The sequence below is a fragment of the Parambassis ranga genome, chromosome 24 (assembly GCF_900634625.1).
Source record: "Parambassis ranga chromosome 24, fParRan2.1, whole genome shotgun sequence".
In the NCBI taxonomy this organism is placed as follows: domain Eukaryota; kingdom Metazoa; phylum Chordata; class Actinopteri; family Ambassidae; genus Parambassis; species Parambassis ranga.
The window spans coordinates 5,437,280-5,457,017 of record NC_041043.1 but is presented as its reverse complement, the minus strand read 5'-3'; the positions used below and the strand labels follow the sequence as shown (position 1 = coordinate 5,457,017).

Sequence of the window (19,738 nt, the reverse complement as noted above, 5' to 3'; positions counted from 1 at the left end):
CAATTACATATACAGAATGTGCAACACCTGCTAAGCATTTCATATATGTAATTAAGAATTTATTTTGTTTAAGACTGCAAAAACAAACTGGAAGTAAGTGAGAGGTTAACTCATGAATGGTTATTTAACTTGGCATTGGGAACTCAATACTAAAAAAAAAAAAAAATACCAGCATAACCCATTGAAATCCTTTACAATACCTGACAACGAGTGTCCATTTATGGACCTGTGAACAAAATGTAGCCAATTCTGCCTAGAAAACAGCTAGATTTACCCTCTAAAGTGCATTTACAGTGTCAGTATTTTTCATTCTTTAAAACAATGACCTCTGTCCTCACTCACTCAGAGCACCACTTTGATTGAAGAGGAAAAAAAGAAGGCATCAACTATCTATCAAGTGCCCACTGCAAAAAAAAAAAAAACAAAACACAAAAACACACTGAATCTAAATTTAGAAAAGAAACGTTGGTCAGATGGTAAAAAAAATGAAATCCATGGAATAAGTCTTCAGCTCATTTCTGGCTATGAAATATTTAAAAAAACAAACATGAGGAATATTTGTTCGCTCTGTTTCATGCATGAGTGTGTGCAAATGAATATTTTCAGTCCTGTTTTTGGCCCAAAAGTTGTTCTGACTCCACTCTCAGTGCTTCCCTGAATTTCAAGACTAGTAAGTGTGCTGAACGTGGAGGTCAGCTCTTCACCTGATGAGATGTTTGCTTTCACTGCTTCCTTTTTTTTTTTTTTTTTTTAACTCGGGTCCATTTTCAATCAAGCATTGAACTGACGTCTCAAAAAAAAAAAATCCCAAAAGAACTTATTTTTCAGCTATATTTTAAAATTCTCAACACTGTAACCAAAGTGGGTAGACAGTTCAAGAGATTCCAGATATGACAACCCAGATCAGGTCAGCTGTGTCCTCCTCCATCTGCAACATGTACAGTGAATGTGTTTTTTTTTTTTTTAAGCTGGTCCGACATGCGTCTGCGGTTTCTGTGGTTCATCATCTGGGCATGAACAGAAGCATGTTCTGTAGTCCACGTCTGTGTGTGTATATCACTGAAATGATCCGGTGTGTATTCACATCTGACACATTCACAACCACAAAAAAAGAAGGGAAAAAAAGGCTTGCACCTTTGGCACAGTTCAGTCTCCATCCCACTGTAGTTAAAACTACAGCACTCGATATCTGATGTAGCCGTTTCATTCATAATGCTAAGGCAGCTTAAAGTGTCCTTTGATACACCAGGGGAATGTTTCAGTTCAAACCAAAGCTTTTTGTAAGACTCTCTGTGTGTGTGCACCCACACTATGCAGTGAAATACAGTAAAATATGAAATATAAAGATGTAGTTTCAGCTTAGAAATGACTGAGCGCTGGCCTTAAAGTAAGGCTGCAACATTCAAGGCAAACACAAATGTTTTTAACATATAGATCATCTTAAAATGAAGATGTGCATTATGCTATAATACAGAAACATAATACAAAAGAAGCCACCTCAAAGCCAGCTGTTACTCGTCGTTTGGTGCGTGTACTTAGTTGATTTAAAGTCCAGATATTAGTGAGAATGTTAGAAGAGAATCACTTTGGCTGATCTACTTCCTTAATAAAGTCCCTCCGATTATGTTGCCTTGCCAACAAGAGATGAAAATGAAGCACTTATGAAATACGCAGGAAGTAAACTGTCTTTCTGGATTTAAAAAAAAACATCCATCCTACAAAAGAGTGTGCTATCTTCCTTAAAGGCAGATCTTCAGTTTAAGACATCGGGGGCGTCTTCAGAAAAAAAGTCGTCCCACAGTCGTCTGTTTTTTTGTCTTTTTTTAAAGGCATCTGATGTCTTGGCTGTGAGGACAAACTCCTCCATGCCGTAAACATTTGAGAAAGGTGATGAAGAGAAAGAGTAGGGAAGAAGAGAGAATGACAAGTCTGTGTGGGACAGGAAGTACTGTGTTGCCGTGGTCACCTGTGGCCGTGTGTAGATGACACTTCTTGTCTGATTCTACCAACATGTTTAGGACTGCGCCTCTCGCTGTGTGTTGACCAGTCGCGCCTCACCGATCAGACGGCGGGCGTGTCGTTCGTCCCGCACGCCAGCTTCCCACAAACCGCTTTCTGTTAACAAGCCCACGCGGCTCAACGTGTCAACCCCAGCCGCTGCCAGAGAGGTGGTGTACATGGGCAGGCCGATGGAAATGAGCCAATCAGAGACCGTGCTAATGTTACCTAAGGGCAATGGCTTCCGGCACATCTCTGTCAAACCTCCAGAGGGGATCTGAGGGATACAATGGGATAAAAAAAACCATTAGTACACAGTTTTTCCTGTGGTCATGGTGCATTATTTCTATACAGAGATTTGTGGTGTTAACACAATAGAAACAACTTTCATTTTAAAACAACAATGAATGGGCTTTTTAAATGTTTAAAAGTCAGTATTTAAGCTAACATATTATGGCGTCTCCTCAACAATGGCACCAGTCTTGGATTCAGACATAAATCAGCACCACAGCCTGCATTGTCACCTTCTAGGAAAACCTCACAGCATTTATCAGAATGGCTCATAATTGCAGTTTCTCAGGATAATCTGTGTTGTTGCCTTACAGCCATGCGGTGTTGTTTACGCAGCTCTTTGACTCTGAACTGGTCCATGGTGGAGGCCACGTCTTTGACAGGTTGGTCCAAGTCCTCAGAATAACGCTGGACCAGCGGCTGGGGGATGCCACACCGGCCATGCTGGAGGAGGGAAGGAAAGAGAGAGAGGATTTAAACACCAATTTGGTCTCTGGCAGGTTTGAAAACACCGCTCACACCCTGATCAATATAGTGACAATAAAGTTATTAAAAGTTACAAGATATTAACATCTGATTAAGAATTCTATAAGCAGAGACCATGTTACTGAAAATGTTGCTGAACATGTGTTGCCCTTCGCTCTGTGGGAGCTGTTGTGGCAAGTTCCCAGCAAAACCTGGTTTTGGTTAGCCAAGCTGAACCAGAGGTCTTTTAGAGGATGGAAGGATAAAAGGATGAAAAACAACGGAAGGAAAAAACCCTGTTTGACCTTTTGAACATCCTGTAAACTTCAGCTGCTGGTTTGGATAAAGAAAAAAAAAAGATTCTGAATTCAGGTTTGATCATGTGAAGCAGCTGTGATTTGATCAAAGTAAGTATATACCGGTACATGATCCAAAAAAACTGGTTCTAACATGCATCTATCCGGTCGGTCCCTCATTTTGACTGTGACACTGTGCATGGTAAAGAGATGATGATGCAAAGTTGACTGACTTGTGTCTGACTTTAAACTATAAACTAAAGACACTAAATCTTTGGGTGGATATGGTTGTCTTGAAAAGTTTGTAAGTGGAGAATGTTTTTTTTTTTAAAAAAAGGGCAGTTTGTGCACATGAACCACCTGATTTTTATGTCTGAATAAATCTCTTGAACTGCATGCCCAGGAGCCACGGTGGAATATGCTAAATGGTTCATTCAATTACAGCAACAATGTGGCTGTCATGTCTCTGCCAATCCCCTTACATCTGACTGGGATCTGCTGTGCTGTGGTTTGTGGCACCACTTCTCACCTCATCCCTTGATGCCCCTGTTTGCCTGTGTGTTGTGTTTTCCTGCCAGCGTTGGGGAGGGGGCCCAGCCTGGACTCTGGCAAGTGGCAGAAGTTTTTATAACCCTCGTCTGCCTTCAGTAAGATTTAGCTCATAAACTTAACAGTCTGAACCGCATCATAGTGAGACTCAAGCCACACTCTTTCCTCCATAGCTCCAGGCAGTGTATTTATTATTGGTTATATACACACCCACACTCTCACTCACAAAGAAATGCCCTTTCATATAAAACGGCATCTGCACACAAAAACAAACACACACAGACTTTAGACTCTATTAGTGGATATTTTTAACCTAAATGAGTTCCAAAGCAAGCTGATGTTACTGGTTCACACACAGAAACATTTGGACCAAGCTGCAATGAAATTATGACTGAGTTAAGCAAGGCATGTTACAATGTTAAACCAAAAGAGACTGACGCCAGACAAGTACAGCCCCGAGGTGTTTAGGGGCCTATTTTCATATTAACTATGGAAATATGACTTCAGAAGTTTCTGTGACTCATTTTTTTTTAAATTCCCCATCTTATCTTTGTGTCTAATACAAAATGCACAAGTTAAAAAAGGAAAGCTTGATATCAGTTTAAAAAGTAAGTTTTATATTAAATTATTAGAGTTTTTTCTTCTTGTCTCTTGTTTTAGATCTTTCCTACCTTGTCAGAGTAGGGCTCCTCAGTGAGATCAATGCCTTCAGCCTGCAGCCGTTGTTCCAGGAGGGTGAGCAGGTCAGGACTCATCTTGGAATGGGAAACCTTTCTTGTGACAGCCATCTTTCCTCCAAGATCTGAGAGCCAAGGAGGCTGCACTGCTGGCGGAGTGCCTGACTCCTCACCCATGGATGAGGCTGATGAGGTGGCACATGGGCTGGCTGGTGTGCTCAGGGTCTTGGCAGGCAGAGCGGGGGCACCGAAGCAGGGGCTGGGACTGCTGCTGCGGATTATAGGGCTACCAGGTTGAGAGCGGTTGAGGGAGTGGGTAGGTGAGGCAGTGGGGGATGGTGTGGAGGGCAGGGAGAGAGAGGGGTGACGCAGGCCGTTGGCTAGTCTTTCTTTTGATTTCTTGGCTGGGACTGGAGGAGGGATGGGAGGTTTTTTAGGGTGAGTCCGGATGACCCTCTCCCCACTTGCACTGGAATCAGGAGGGCTTGGAGTGGGACTGGAGAGGGGCTCTGGAGGGTTAGGGGAGTGGGTCATCGGACAAGAAGAGCGGAGAGGCAGCTGGGAGGGAATTGGCGGTCTGTCGGCCCTTCCTTTAGGACTCACTGCTGGACTCCCATTCTGAGCTGGAGAACTGTCACCTCTGAAGACCTTGACAGGGCTGCTGTTGCCAGATTTTGGGGCTTCCTTGGTGGATTTAAGCTCCAAACTCAGATCATTCTTCTGCTCAATGTTCTGCTCCCAGTTCAAATCTCCCAGAGAGTGGGAGCGTTTCCAGGGTCCAGCGGTCTGTGGGGGACCATCCAGGTCCTCGCAGCTGCGGCTGGCTGGGATGGGGGAACGTCTCTGAGCTTTGCGCAGCCCCAGCAAGTTGAATCCCTTTAGAGAGGACTTGATGAAAAAGCTTTTTGGGAACTTTGTGCGCTGGTTTTTGCCGTTCTGCTGCAGAGCCTCTGTGGAGAGAGTCATCGGGAGTGTAGGGTAGTCTGGGGACTGGAGTCCTGCTGACGAACGGCTGGAACGGGAAGTTTTCCGGCTTTTACCTGCAAAATAGAAGTCCTTCTTAGTACAGAGACACATTCACTCCAATGCAACAAAGTTAAGACACTAAGACTTTGTTACTGCAGCTTAGTTTGGCAGCACATTTATATGCAAACATGCATACATGACTAAACTTAGTGTTTCTTTTTTCTGGCCTGGCTCTCCTCTGTTTTACATCATGTTTCTTATATAAGCTACATCTTTTGGCAAAAAGTAGAGAAAATAATAAAAAATAATCTAGTTGTTACTTGTGTATTGTTAATGTCTTATCTGTAAGTTGGACAAAGGCAGACATATAAGGAAAGGTTTTTTCTTGTTGTTATAGCAACAATCCCCCAAACAAAGATATCTGGATGGAGACGTCGGAAACAAAAGGATGAAGTAACTTACCATCAATCCTTTGGCTTACAGAGCAGAATGGATAGATGAAATGGAGAAGAGCCACATGGGGAGGCTTGCCAAAGATTTTATAACGCAGTAAGATGACAGAAAGAAGTTCGATAGATGGGATGTCATGAAATGATTTATCTCCCAGACGGGAAAAAAAAGTTACTATTTAGGTGGAAGAGACTGTTAAAGATTTAATTACTTCAATGTTTTAAGAAATAATTGTACCTTATTTTCAATTGTTTGTCTTTAGACAAGGAATCAGACAGGGAGATAATGTAATGTGTTCCTGGACCATATTGGAGTTTTGTCAGTGTTCATTTTTCTTTTTTGATTTCTTCCCAATGATGTGTTTTATATATTGACATATAGAACACACAAACTAATATTTAAGTTAATTAAAGGCTCATATTACCATAGTAGCTAATCAATACACCACCTCATTTCTTAACAGTCATGTGAGATTACAGAAGAAGATATGAGGAAGTGTTACTACATCTAGTGACAGGAATAAGACACATGTATGTTAAAGGAAGGTCTGCTGACTGAAAGAGAATACATTCAGGGCTCCACAGTGACTCCAACCCCCAAGTGTGTATTTATTATTTTTTATAATTTCATCAAACCTCTCCCTAAAGAAATAAATATCCATTAATATCCTGAGTCATATTAATGAATGAGCTGTGGAATCCTGAATGTAACGCAGAAAGCCCTTTTAGGTGTTAAGCAGCCAGTCTGTGGACAGTGTTTAGTGGCATGGATGGAAATAAGAAAAAAACATAAAAACCATAGAAGCAGCACCAGAGTCAAAGAATCTATGCTAAAGGTGAAGGACAGAGCTGCTGCTCGGAGACGGCGCTATCAGTGACGTAAAGAATGAAAGAATCCTCACATGCAGCTAAGTGCCACGGTCACTGATATAACTTGACTTCCCCCCCAGGTCATGTCAAACCACCCAGGAGACAAACATATTGTTCTGCATGTGGGTGCAGCTGATACCAAGAGGGGGAGATCAGAACTGCTTTGATAAACTGGAAGTACAATCATTTATCAGCGAGCTGCTCCTAAACATTGATAGGAGGATAAATAAATTCAGTCGCCTGCTGCTCCCTGTGAGACGCATCTTCATAGATAACTTCAACCTGTTTTGGGAACGTGATGACCTGTTCAAAGGAAGAGGCCCTCATCTGAATGGATGTGAATAAGGCGGCTATCCGATAATTTTCTCCACTCTCTATAGGAACCAATACACTTCTGACCTCCCTCAGGGCCAGCCTAAGGCTCCACTGCAGACTCAACACCAGCTGCAGGTGGACTTCAACAGCACTAAGACACCCAGGGCGTCTGCTGTTTGAGGACTTGTAGCCGTAATAATCCCACTATCAACCCAAGGCCCAGGGGCAAAATTATTCAAAGCATCTTCTCAGTGCAAACAGTCATCATTTAGAGACTTTGCATCATTTGAGTACTTATGTGCTCTCCTTAAATGTGCTGTATGTTTTAGCAATGCACACGGATTAGATCTCAGGGTACAGGAAAACGAACTTGTTGGTAAAACCTGAGGTGAGAAACAAGATGTGGTGAAACAGCTTTCAGCTTCTATGCAGTTCAGCTCTGGAACTTCCAGAAGGTTTCCAAGTCTAGAACTACCATTGTGTATTAGGTGCGCTGTATAAATAAAACTTGCTTTGCTTTTAGAGAAGTGGTTTTATTCCACACCTTAAATGTCTGATATGGCACACTTCACTACTGAACCTGGAGACACATGTACACATAAAGGGGAAGCCAGTCGTACAGATAAAAGAGAAAAGACAAAGCAGTGACTTATGTGTTATGGAGCTGTTAAAAGAATGTTTTATGTAGAAGAGGAAAGCTTATGCAGCAAGATGGAGCAGTCTCACAGAGAAATCTTACAAATAATCGTTACAACCCTCTTACAGTTTAAAAATATTTTCATCCACAACATTTTAGGCATATACTGTTTCATTGTGCAATATGGTCGTTTTTAACTGACAGCTGTGATGGGTTACCTGACCAGTACATTTGTTTGAATCACCACTGCAAAGTAAAATAACACAAACATTTACTAACATACACCTCCGCAAGCTTTCTAATAAAACACAGCTAACAGAAATACTCTCTGAGCTCATAAACATCTTCCAGGAATCCACCTGTCGGCCTTGAAGCCACAGGTGGGACAGCGGTGAACCTGAGTCCAAGACTGGGCAGTGAGTTTGTTCTCATCATAACAGTTCTGTGCATCGGGGAGAATCTCTCCCTCTGTGCTCCCAGCATTGCGGGGTGGACTAGGCTTAGTGGTCTGGGGGCTGGAGACCTCTCAGCTACAACTGGCCTTTGGCACTGACGGTAAAGAATGCCTACAGAATGAAAAGAGCGGTGAAGAAAGTAGCACAGTAGAAGCGTCTGAGGTGAAAGGGGCGTTCACTCTCTAAAGCACCCATACTAGAGGGTTGGGTGGAGGCAGGGTACTGGGGAGCATTGTACCAATGCTGATCCAGAGGAGTGAGATGGGCAGGGTGTTAGGATGCAGAAGCATAGAGATGGAAGCCCAGAGAGGGAAGAGGCGAAGGGGACTAGCTGGGCCTAGCTGGGCTACTTCCCAGTGGGCTTTGGGTAGAGGTGGTCTAGGCTAAGCAAAGCAATCATTACCATTCTCCAGGTTCTCATTGCTCTCATAGCATCCAGAGTCTCGTGGGGAGTCTCCCACCAGGCCCCGACCCTCAGACAGCAGCTTCTCCTGGGAGCCTGACAGACCGCTGCGCTCCGGATCACTGCTACCTGCAACACACAGGCAACAGAAGCATTAGAATTCAGACAAATGTTTCCATTGAATCCAAACACACACAAAAAATGTGGCATTTATTTCCACGACCTTAGAGAAGTGGAACTGAAGGTTCGAATCCTCAGGCGGACACAGAGGAATGTGTGGGTGAACTTACTGTCATACTCCTGCAGCAGCTCTACAGCAGTGAGCAGCACAGCTCTGTGCTGAGGATCTCTGATGTTCAGCTCATCCAAGTCCTCCTCTTCCAGCAACTTGAACGTGTCCAGGTCCTCGTAGCCATTGAACAAGAAAGTGGGCATGTGTTCCTATGCAAGAGAAAGTTCGAGAGTGTTAAGTTTCCTTATAAGGAGCTCAGACCAAAGAAAAATACACATATGATATGAGTCAGTGGATCAACTACTTCGGCGCAGTAGCATAAAAACATCCCGTACAAACACAGAGGCAAAAAGGAAAGAAGTGGTCATCTGCTCATGATTGTGTGTTTTTAAACTGAGCCAAATGTAAGCTTTGATTTCTAGATGGCATGTAATGATGTTAATCCATATCTAATGCTCCTTCAGCTGTCATCACAATTTAACATGGTACAAACGTTGTCTGGATGACAGGCATATTAAAAGTGAGTTGTAGCAACATTAGCGGCTTTTAGCTGAACTAATCAATAAACATTGTGCGGTTACAGTCTATTCTGTGACCAAAAAGGCAAACAGGGCCTGGGAAGGAAACCCACAAACACAATGTGGGCACAACTGGAGGAGGAGAGAATCACATCAAAGCACTGCTCAAGACAAAGTATCACACAGAAAAATAGATTTGTAAGATGGGAGTGCACAGTCCACAAACACCATCATTTACAGTGAGCTGCTACACTTTGCTCTAAGCTTGTGTGACCCGTGAATACATAGACTGTGTGTCACCAGAAAGACCATCAATTACAATGGTGGAGTCCACAGCGGAGAACTGTGTGTCTCTGTTCTATTTCTGCTGGATGATGCAGGACTAAACAAAAGACCACCAACTAACACAAACTCAGGCAGCTGGGTCTGCTCACTCACTCAATCCTTTGTCTTTTTGGCCAGCTGAAAGAGAGCTGGCAGTGAATCCGCTGGACTCAAAGTTATCAGAGTGTGGAGGTTTACACTTTGGCTTCCTGTTTGACTAAATATTGGCTTGGCATTTTAAAAAATATAGAGTAACACCACTTGTTTTAGACTTATGGGAACTGAAGTTTATGTAGTTCCTCTGTGGCCTATAGACCACTGTTGGCTTCATCACTATGAGCACATAAAGAGGACAACTGTCCATCAGAATGATATTGTTTTAATAACAATAAAAAAAACAAATTATTTCCTATTTAACTATCTATTTTTAAATCTGTGTCTGGTGGGTTCAAGATAAAAAGATAAAAAAACTTCTAACGTATTCTTCATCACTGAGTCAGTACATGGAGAATAAGCAACACTGGCTGCAAATTGAAGACTTTATAGTGTTTAGTCTAGCTCCATGAAGTCTAGCAGTGAATGAGAGGACTGAGTGCTTTGATGAACTTGTAACAACCAGATTAGTAACATTAATCTTTAAACTGTGATTTGGCCATTATCTTGGCCAGAGATAAGACAGACAACCTACAAAGTCACTTTTTCTATTTGGGGGATGTGAGTCCCTGCTGGGTGCCTGAGTGGGAGGAGATGCTATCAAGCTCACAGAGATGTGTAGGTTTGGATGAAAGACACAAGCTATTTGATGGGGCGTGGCTGTCACAGTGTGGGTGTTAATGTTTATGCGTCAGTGTCAAATCAAGCATCCAGAGCTGTGCAGCCTGTAATCGAGGACACTTTATTTATCTCTCGCTCATCTGCAAATGTTTTTTAAGCTATTGAGCTGAAACAATGTTTTCATTTACATCAAAGCATTTTGTCTCTCCTCCGGAAGTCCCAGATAGGTGGGTATTTTAAATGGTGTTAAAAAAAGCATTGTTGTTATCTGATATTCCAAACAATGAAATCTGGTATGTCTAATCTACCTTTAGGTTGATGCGCTCTAGGAGCTCCTCCACTGATGTGGGTTTGGGAGGTCGGCCCTTCCTCCTCCTTCTCACAGGCCTTTTGGGCTTCTCCTCTTCTTCGCTTAGCACATCCACATAAATGAACTTGAAGGTGCCCACTTTGTTGTTGAGCAGGCCCATCCATGTTCCCATGGGCGGCTTACTGATGATGTCAATCACATCCCCACGCTGGAAAAATCACAGAAAAGAAAACAAAGTTAATTAGATTCTATGGGATAAGACAACACAACTAAACACAAAGGCGGTCTACCTTGAGTTTGAGGGAGTCAGTGTCGTAGGGGCTGGGAGTGAAATCTGTGTGGACTCGTGCGCGGCCACAGAACGGCCCCCTGTAAGGTGGCTCTTCGTCGTCACCATCCTCTGACTTCACGCTTTCTCTGTTGCTCGCCGATGAGTCGGTGGTACTCACCGTCTGACCACCTGGGTGCAGAGACACACGTGGACATTAATACAAGCCTATAAATCTGTCACTCATCAAAAGTAATGTCTTATCAAAAAAAGGCCACATAACACAGTCAAAAAGACAACATACAAGATTTAAAGTCATGAGTAAAAAATTCTGCTCTTTATTTTTCTACATTTTTGTGTTGGCGGCCAGTGGAAAGCTTTATCACTTGTGTTACAAATCCTTAGAGGAGCTGCATATTTCCCTTCATTGAAATCATGAGAAATGACATCCTAACTAATCATTACCGTATGTTTGCCTTTCTGTGTGTGAAGTTCAGCTAAAATCAAAATTTTATCCACACAAGACGTGGCAGTGTTGAAGGCACCAGATAATGTAATTAAATAAAATGACCTGAGACATCACACATGAGTCAGCTGGGTGTGATCACCACACTGAATTGGTGTTCATGTGATGCCAGAACCAGCAGGAAGTGTGAGCACCATCTAGTGTTATGCTTTCATCAAAACAAGGTGCTTATTTATAAGATATGTGAGGGTGTATTAATACCGTAGAAATGCATTACTATCTATAGTAAAGAACATGTCTTACTCATTGAGCTCTGTCCACTGAGGGAACTTCGCAGGCTTTCCACTGAACCTCCGGCCTTAAGCTTCGGCTTCTCCAGAGAGTCGGTATCAGGCAGAGGGGACTGTGGAGAACCAGGGGTTCCATCCGGACTGGACTAAAAGTTGGAAATGAAGGGAGGGAGATCCAGATGGGTAATGAAAGAAAAGGGAAGGAAACAAAGAAATGTGTAGTGGAGAGATGAAAGGACGTGAGACAGGAGGACATTGCAAAGAAAGAATGGAAACAAAGACAGATTGTAGGTGGGGGGTTGGAAAAAGATGGAGGTGGGGACATGAAAGGGGTTGTCAGTGTTTTTTGTTCTGTCCATATTTACTGATGTCTAAAACAGGTGTGCACATTCAACTAAATTTCAAATTATTAATCAAAATTTTACCAACTGAAACAACACAGACTTTCCTGTGTTGTGTTTTAACCATTAGTGATGACTCTGACTCGAGGTTTATCCCACTAGCTGCCAAGAACACTGTATTTTTCTGAACGGCTTCCAACAACAAACTGTCTAATACATAACACCACATTACACAACTCATGCACTTCCTGTAATCATTTCAAATTAAAAGCCCTGTGGTGTTTTAGTGGACAGAAACCCTTTTTTCTTGTGTACCTTTATTGTGACCTAATATGTAATCACTGAATCAAAGCACATTTAATACCACATATAATGTACTGTCAGCAATCCACTAGGTGGCACTGTGGTATATCAAATGGCTTTCTTCTCAGTGTCTCTACGTGTCACACCAGGATATGTGGGTCAAATTTAGAGACCACCCAGATGAACTGATGTGCGGCTCTGCATCAAACTGAGGGGCTGGACAGGCCAAAGTAACAACCACTGGATGCCCAGAAAAATTAGGCCAATGGAGAGGAGACAGCCCTTCTACTCTCTCACACTTTCACTCTCTGTTTCCTAAGAGCCAGCCTAAGGGAGTTTTGCATCACTCCATGAGCTCAGCATGAAGAGCACACTCCACCCTAGTCACTGAACCCAGGGACGGAACAGCAAACAGAAATCCAAATGTGCTTCATGTTTATTCTGTAACTAACACAAATACTCAAGTCCCACCCACTCACAGCCCGTGGAAAGAATATGTGGCTTACTCTGCAAAAACATCCTCTAGATGTTTATGATCTTTTATTACTTTGTAGTTGTGTTTGGCTCACTGCTGTTAGGATTAAATGCTTCATGTGTGAACCACTTATGTGTTCTCTCCTTTTAAATAAAGTTCAAGTGTTTTTAATGTCTGGTGTTTTAAGTTAGCTTAACTTTTCTACAAATAAACTGCCTCTGTGTCTCAGTGTGTTTGTATCTAACCTGCTCAGACAGTGAACTGCTGTACTTCTTTGACATGCGCTTCCTCATCGTCTCCTTCACTGATTTCACTTTCTTGCCTAAAGAGATCCGAGACGTCGTGGGGGATTTGACCACCTCTCTGTATATCGCCTCCTGTTCTTTATTCTGTGGTTGGATGAAGAATAGAAGAGGAGGGAGAGGACACAGGGCAGGGAGATCACAAAAACAAAAAGAGAAAACAGAAGGTGATTTAGTGTGACAGGAGAGTTCAGCCTGTGCTCCTCACATCATCTGTAGTTTTACAAGCTGCCAGCACTTACATTGGCCTCGGAGCCCGTGTTGACCACATGGAGAGAGCGGTTAGACAGGTCAAAGCCTCCGAAGCTGCACGTTCTCTGTGGGGGAGCCAAAACACAATCAAATGAGTCACGCTCAGAAGGTCACATTACAGAGCGACCCCACCCACACACGCCGAGTCAACTCACAATGATTCATGCTTGGCACGACACAGGCAGCAGTTTGATTAATGTACATGGGTGTATGGTTTGTACATATGTGGGGGCATGATGTCATGTGGGACTGTGGACGGCCAACAGACATGATGTAACAAACTGTTATATGAACTCCTCTTTAGAGTTACTGCATGGTACTCGAGGCAAATGAGCTGTTAAACGGTTGGCTCCAGTGTTCCTTGTGTGCTTATGAACCTGAAAAAACTCCACCAGATTAAAAGCTTACTTGATGTGGCAAAGCTAAAATATACAATTAACTTTTACAAGTAAACTTATACTTATTGCATTTCGGTATGAAAACGTGCACAACATATGGGCTGGTTGCTATGAGACGACAACATGTTGTTCTCATCAGAATCATTTTCATCTTGCAGTAAGAGGTCAAAGGTAAAAAAGAGAGGGGAAGTTCAGCTCCTTGTGTGCAATCATGGCAAGAATACAATTGTAGAAAATGTAGCATTGCCTTAGTTAAGTTACATAATTAGAAAAAATACACAAAAGTGCTAGATCTTATAGATCCATCTAACTGCAACTTTCTTTACATTTGAAATGGTGTAATTCATTGTATTCAACGGGACACTGGCCACTAAAGAAATCTGTTCCGAAATATGGTTTCAAAAACTTTGCATTAGTGAACTGGTACTGACTTTTTAAATTTTCCTTAAACTACACACAGACAAACATGTAGACACAAACACATGCACATGAAGCGTCTGCCAAACAAAAAACGCTCTCCAAAGGTGGGCCACTTGATAGCGTTTCACGTCTACCCTTCATAAGCCATTACAAAAATGCTCAACTTCACCCCGGACGAAGCCTCTGCACATTAGGACAACCATTTTGTATGACATGTCCAAAGCTGCAGTCCACATCACAGTTCCCCAGAAAAATAAGCAGATTGAAGAACAAACATATTTGTAAAGATGTCCAAAAAGAATGTGATGGTGATGGAATGGACATGCACCCATAAGAATCTCAGAAATAATTACAGGAAAAAAAACAACTTAAAAAATCACATCTGCAATAGAGGCACGGGCCAAAAAAAGACAAAAAGCAACAACAGAAAAAGTGGATTCAGAGAGTTTTTGGATGAGCACGACCTCCGGTGATTTCACTAGAACACGATAGGATTCAGGTACCCTCAAAGCTGCAGGATAGCTTCACTACATCACCACACTCTGCTGTTTGGAGAAAATGCAATACAAGAAAAATATTACTACAGGATGTATGACTTTCTCTGTCCTTTCCATATCTTTGTTGCTATTCTCAGCCTTGTAAGATCAATTAGAAAGTTGATAAAGTCCATTCAGTCAGGGAAGCTGACTTAATGAGGCCACTCACTGAATGTCTTTGAGGCTGCTGCAGTTATTAGGATGAGCAGCTCCAAGCTTGTACAACATCTCCCTCGCCCACAGGGATCAGTGTGACTGTGCTCGTGCTCTTCAGGGATCCGACATTTATAAAAAAAGGCACTTATAAAACCTCTGCTGTAACTTAACCCCCAGTGCACATTCCATGATCATTTCATATTCAGCTGAACTAAAAAGGTTTGAAGCCAGAGGCATTCACTTAAAGGTCAGTGAGGAATGTCATTCCTCTAAGGGCAGTTAGGTCTGTGATAGCTCTGTAAGCTCTTGATGTTCTTAATACATGAAAAGAGCTGCAATACTTTCATGTGTTTTTTTATGCACACTAAAGGAAATGGGTTAGGGTTGATCCATTCTGACCTGTTGTGGTTATTGTTTGCTTCATCTGCACCTATAACCTCTGAGCTATTCTGCAACTTTGAAGTACACCGAGTCCTGCTCACACGAGGCGGTCGACTTTAACCTCATGGTCTAAACTCACAGACTTCTGCTGGATGCGCAAGAGCACACGCTTGGTGCAGCGGTCCACGCTAGCCGCCCACTTCCTGTCCACCTCGCGGTCCTCCTCCAATAGACAGCGGCGCTCAGCGCGGCTGAGGGTAACTGGGCGGACCAGCTGGGCCCAGTTGAGGTGACCATACAGGCTCCGTTCTACCACATAGGTGATGTTGAGCTCACTGACTGCCGTTCGACCTCGCAGCCTGCGAGAGGGGAACACCCAGCCCCCACCACTGCTTCCGAAACCTTTTGATTTGGCTACATCACAGCGGACAGGAGAGGAGGGGGTGACAGACAAAGGGGATACAGGGGTCTTGGCATTGCGCGAGCGCTGGTACAGCAGGTGCTTTGTGGAGTATGCGTAGTTGGGGTCAGGTTTCCGGTGTGTCCAGCTGCCATGGTGCCGGTTGGCAGGTTGATGTTTAGGGCTGGATTGAGGACCATCTTCCAGGGAGATCAGGAAGCGGGACTGGGAATGGGGTTTGGGGCGAGGTTTGGTGAGGCCATAGAAGGCGTAGAGGGCCTCGTTGTTACTTACCCCGTGGGAGATGGAGCTCAGAGCCTTCCTCATCTCGCCGTCAGTTGTGGAGCGTGACAGCTTTCCGTCCTCATCCAATCCACAGCCATCAAGCTCGGAGAAGGAGGAGCCACTGCCCGCCACGCCGGAGATGGAGCCTCCGAGGACACTGGTGCTGGCTGGGGTTCTCCTGGGGGGCCGGATCAGACCATGGGTGCTGGACGACTTACTGAAGGTTTTGACCAGCTTGTGTCCGGACCAGGTGTCCAAGCTGCTGGAGGAAGGTGAGGTTGTCAGACTGTCTGTGTCTCCATCCAGAGAAAGCTGGTCATGGGTGAGGGAGGGCAGTGAAGCCTCCTGGGGCAAAAGAGGCTTCTTTAGGACTCCTGTGTAGAGAGCGGTGTTGTCCTCACAGGTGGGAGGGGGGTCTAGATTGAGTAAATCTGATGGAAAAGAAACAGAAACAGTCAATCGGACAGTTAGGAGGATTTAGACATCAGTCCTATGATCTTAGCTGTGGTTTCCCTCACACACAGCAACATTTCCACAACACATTCTTAAACTCTGAGTATCAGCAAAACCAATAATAAATTTGAAGCCTAGTTATTAACTTCACATAAGAGAGGGTAAGTTAGGGAAAAAATATTTTAAAACTATAATTTTCAATGTCGAGCAGGTTAATATTTATTTACCCTTAAGAGTAAAATAATCAAAGATCAGCCAGAGTAACGAACCTTCAGGGGCATGCTTCTTTCCCTCCTCCACCTTGATGAGTTTTTTCCTGACCCGTCGTGTGGAGTTAACCAGTTTGTGAAGCCGTTTAAACTTCACCGAGTCCTCTGACTGCTCATCGTCTGACTGTTCACGAGACTGGTGGGTGTGAGAGAGAGAGAGAGAGAGAGAGAGAGGGGAGAGATACAATGAAAGGGATAGTCACTTCATTTAACAAGAGAAAAGCTGAGAAAATCCTATTCCCAGCTCAGGATAACACTCCTCTGTGGATTTGTTTGAAATTATGAAGCAGAGACGGTAAAATACTTTAACAAATGTACTTTGGGATTTGGAGGACAACACGACAGATGGGAGCTCTTTTTAGAATGGAGACAGTTAGTGAGGTGAGAGATGGAGGGGTGGCACACTGTTTTGTGTGAAGTTTGTATTCATGTGGGAACACATAATGAAAATGCACTGAACCAGATGACATAGCAACTTGAAAGAACTGGTAGACTGAATGAATCAGTACTACAGTAAATGGTGTTATGTTGCCAGCAGACTCATCACTCCACAGGACATGGAAGGACACTCTTTCATCATAAACACACATATTCTTGCCATGGCCTCGATGTGTGCCGATGAGCTGAACTTTGGCGTAAAGACTGCCTGGCAGAAACAACCATCATTATCATCATCATCATCATCATCATCATCATGGATTGTATGTAACCTCAGTTGTTTTTATTTGTCACTGGTTTCCAGAGCAACATGGGCTCTCTGGTGGTCACACTCGCTGCCAGCTCCACGGTCAGTTGCAAAGGAACACACGCATACATGCACACTCACATACACAACACTAGACAGGCCAGAGCCTGCAGGGCTTATCGCTCTGTCAGATAAAATGTAGTCTTATCTTGAAACACTGAAGCTTAGGAGCAAGAAACGGGGCGGATGCGGGCGGATCACCAGCCTGGCTCAGAAGCTGTTGACATACATCAGGGACGATGTTAACAACTGCGGTTTGGTTGGACTAAAACATCTCAGTGTCCGGAAATCCTGGACAGCACTACAACACCAAAAGCAACAGCATGGTATTTTGAGTTCTGCACCTTTTCCCCTTAGTGAAAATGTGCAGGTCTTCTGTTGGACCAGAAAACTTTTATACCCAATACCTCCTTTCTTTATATAATATCCATGCACACTGAATGATGCTTCAGTTTAAGAGTTTCATAAAATGGCACGCAATCATAAGATTCTGTCTGAGAGAACTAGTAGAAGAGACAGCAAAAAGTCTGCAAGTCCAGGAGCTGCAAGTGGGGATAACTGCATGCTGCAAAACTGCCTTAAGAATGTCATCAGCCCATGTGACTCGCTTTTTCTTGACAGTGACATAAATCCTGACCCATTCTTAAGGAGCACCATCCCTGTAAATGACCCGATAAACAAGGCAAGAGAGACACACAGAGACTGAAAGCCTAACATATGAGGCCATGAATCTAGCAGGGCAAAAAAGCCACCATTAAAAGTAAGGGCACAGCAGACATTCCACCAATGTGACCGCCCTTTTACTTCACAAACTACTACTTAAAGTACGTACTCATTCACTTAACTATTGTGATAGTCAAACTTTGAAAACTCAAAATTCTTGGAGTGCACAACAAAATATCTTCTTCAGTAAAAGAAACAATCAAGAGAAATGCTTCGAAACTTACCACCTCACTGAAAACAACAAGCTTCCTGTGTTAATATTCCACAGTTTAATAAGACCAGGACCATAAAATCCATAATGTCCTGACCACATCCTCGTCCATCCACTATCCACAATAATATCTGTGCCCCTGTGCACATGCTGGGCAGTTGCAGATGTTAGTGAATTCAACCCAGAGGAATGAGGGACTGTTTGGAAGTGCTGTGCTGCACAGCTAACAGAGAAAAGGCGTGTTGTGCATGGAGAACAATCCCAGCATTTCAGCCCCTCTGACCCTGCCTTGGCCCCCAAATCGCTAATGGCCAGTCCTGGAATGTGGGCTCTGATCGCCGGGGTAAGACAGACAGCATCAGACACAGGCACAGAACAGCCGACACATTTTTTTATACTGCAAACGTGTCAGCTACCAACATATGCTATGTATAAAAAAACAGGCACAAAGAAAGCTGTTAACTTTTTAAATTTAGGAATGACCTAATTCTATTCACTTGAGAGAAGAGGGGGCAGTATGTGACACCAACACAGGCCCCAGCAGAGTAGAAATATTTCCTAAAGTGGCCATTTTTGGAACTCAGGGCACAGGGAGACGCAGAACTCCCCCTTCTCTGGCCTTGGGGGACGATTCTTTCTGTCTCCCCTGTTTCCTCTCGGCCTCCAGCGCTTGCCTCCAGAGCAAAACAGCCTCTACACAATACTCCTTCAGTCCTCTCTCACATAAAAAAAAAATCCCCAATCGATCAATCAATCTTCATTCCACAGGAAGTGAGGCAACAGAGGTTTAATCCATGAACAATTAAAGCACAAACATCAAAGACTGGAGTTGGGTTGAGTTTGGGCGTGTTGACTGATCAAGTCCTCATGTGGAAGGGAATCATTTAATAGGGATGATGTTATTTTGCATGGATCCTTATGAAAAGGTGTAGATTTAGCTACACCTGCTGTGAAGTGCTGCTGCAGGAGACAAACTGCAAGGGACATGAAAATGACAGAAAGCGCTTTACTACATGTAAAATTAGTATACAACCCTGAAGAGTCAGTCAGCACAAGACATCAAGTAAAAAAACACATCATGTAAAGATGAAATGCAACCCTTGTCAGGATCTGACTCCACGCGGCTGAGGAACTGAAGAACACTTTCATTTAGTTACATACAGGGGATACGGGAGTTTGGAAAAAGTCTGTTGAGTTCAAGTACGGTATTTCAAAATAGCAACACACATGTGCTGGTTTTATTTCCAGAGAACATTTTGTTTGGATAAACTCACTTCCTGTTGAAAATAAAAGTGGGTCAATGTATGAGACTGCAGGCTTATTCCCATGATGCCATACAGTACAACGTAATGAGAAATCTGAATCAGAGTTGGGTCCAATTTTAAAAGGAAAAACAAACCAGCTTATATCAACACACACACACACACACACACACAGCAGAGAGCCAAACACTCCAAAAGGACATCATTGTCTGAGCTCCAGCTTTGCAACTCACAGCGTTCCTTATGGAGCCGACTTTGCTGCACAAAGTTTCC

The 19,738-nt window shown here is 43.4% G+C and overlaps 1 protein-coding gene across 8 annotated transcripts in view; it reads right to left on the bottom strand.

Moving 5' to 3' along the window:
* Positions 1–686: 686 nt before the first annotated feature.
* sash1a (SAM and SH3 domain containing 1a) overlaps positions 687–19,738 on the bottom strand; it is a 136,528-nt gene continuing 117,476 nt past the window's right edge. For all 8 annotated transcript variants that reach the window (XM_028396591.1, XM_028396589.1, XM_028396592.1 and 5 more), the window contains 12 exons: positions 16,525–16,660; positions 15,812–16,233; positions 13,217–13,291; positions 12,918–13,061; positions 11,567–11,699; positions 10,820–10,989; positions 10,528–10,737; positions 8,662–8,812; positions 8,372–8,500; positions 4,271–5,316; positions 2,602–2,733; positions 687–2,275 (listed from right to left, as the gene is read on the bottom strand). In XM_028396591.1, coding sequence (XP_028252392.1) covers positions 2,015–2,275; positions 2,602–2,733; positions 4,271–5,316; positions 8,372–8,500; positions 8,662–8,812; positions 10,528–10,737; positions 10,820–10,989; positions 11,567–11,699; positions 12,918–13,061; positions 13,217–13,291; positions 15,812–16,233; positions 16,525–16,660 — 3,009 coding nt within the window. In that variant the 3' untranslated portion in view covers positions 687–2,014. The remainder of the gene's footprint in view (positions 2,276–2,601; positions 2,734–4,270; positions 5,317–8,371; positions 8,501–8,661; positions 8,813–10,527; positions 10,738–10,819; positions 10,990–11,566; positions 11,700–12,917; positions 13,062–13,216; positions 13,292–15,811; positions 16,234–16,524; positions 16,661–19,738) is intronic.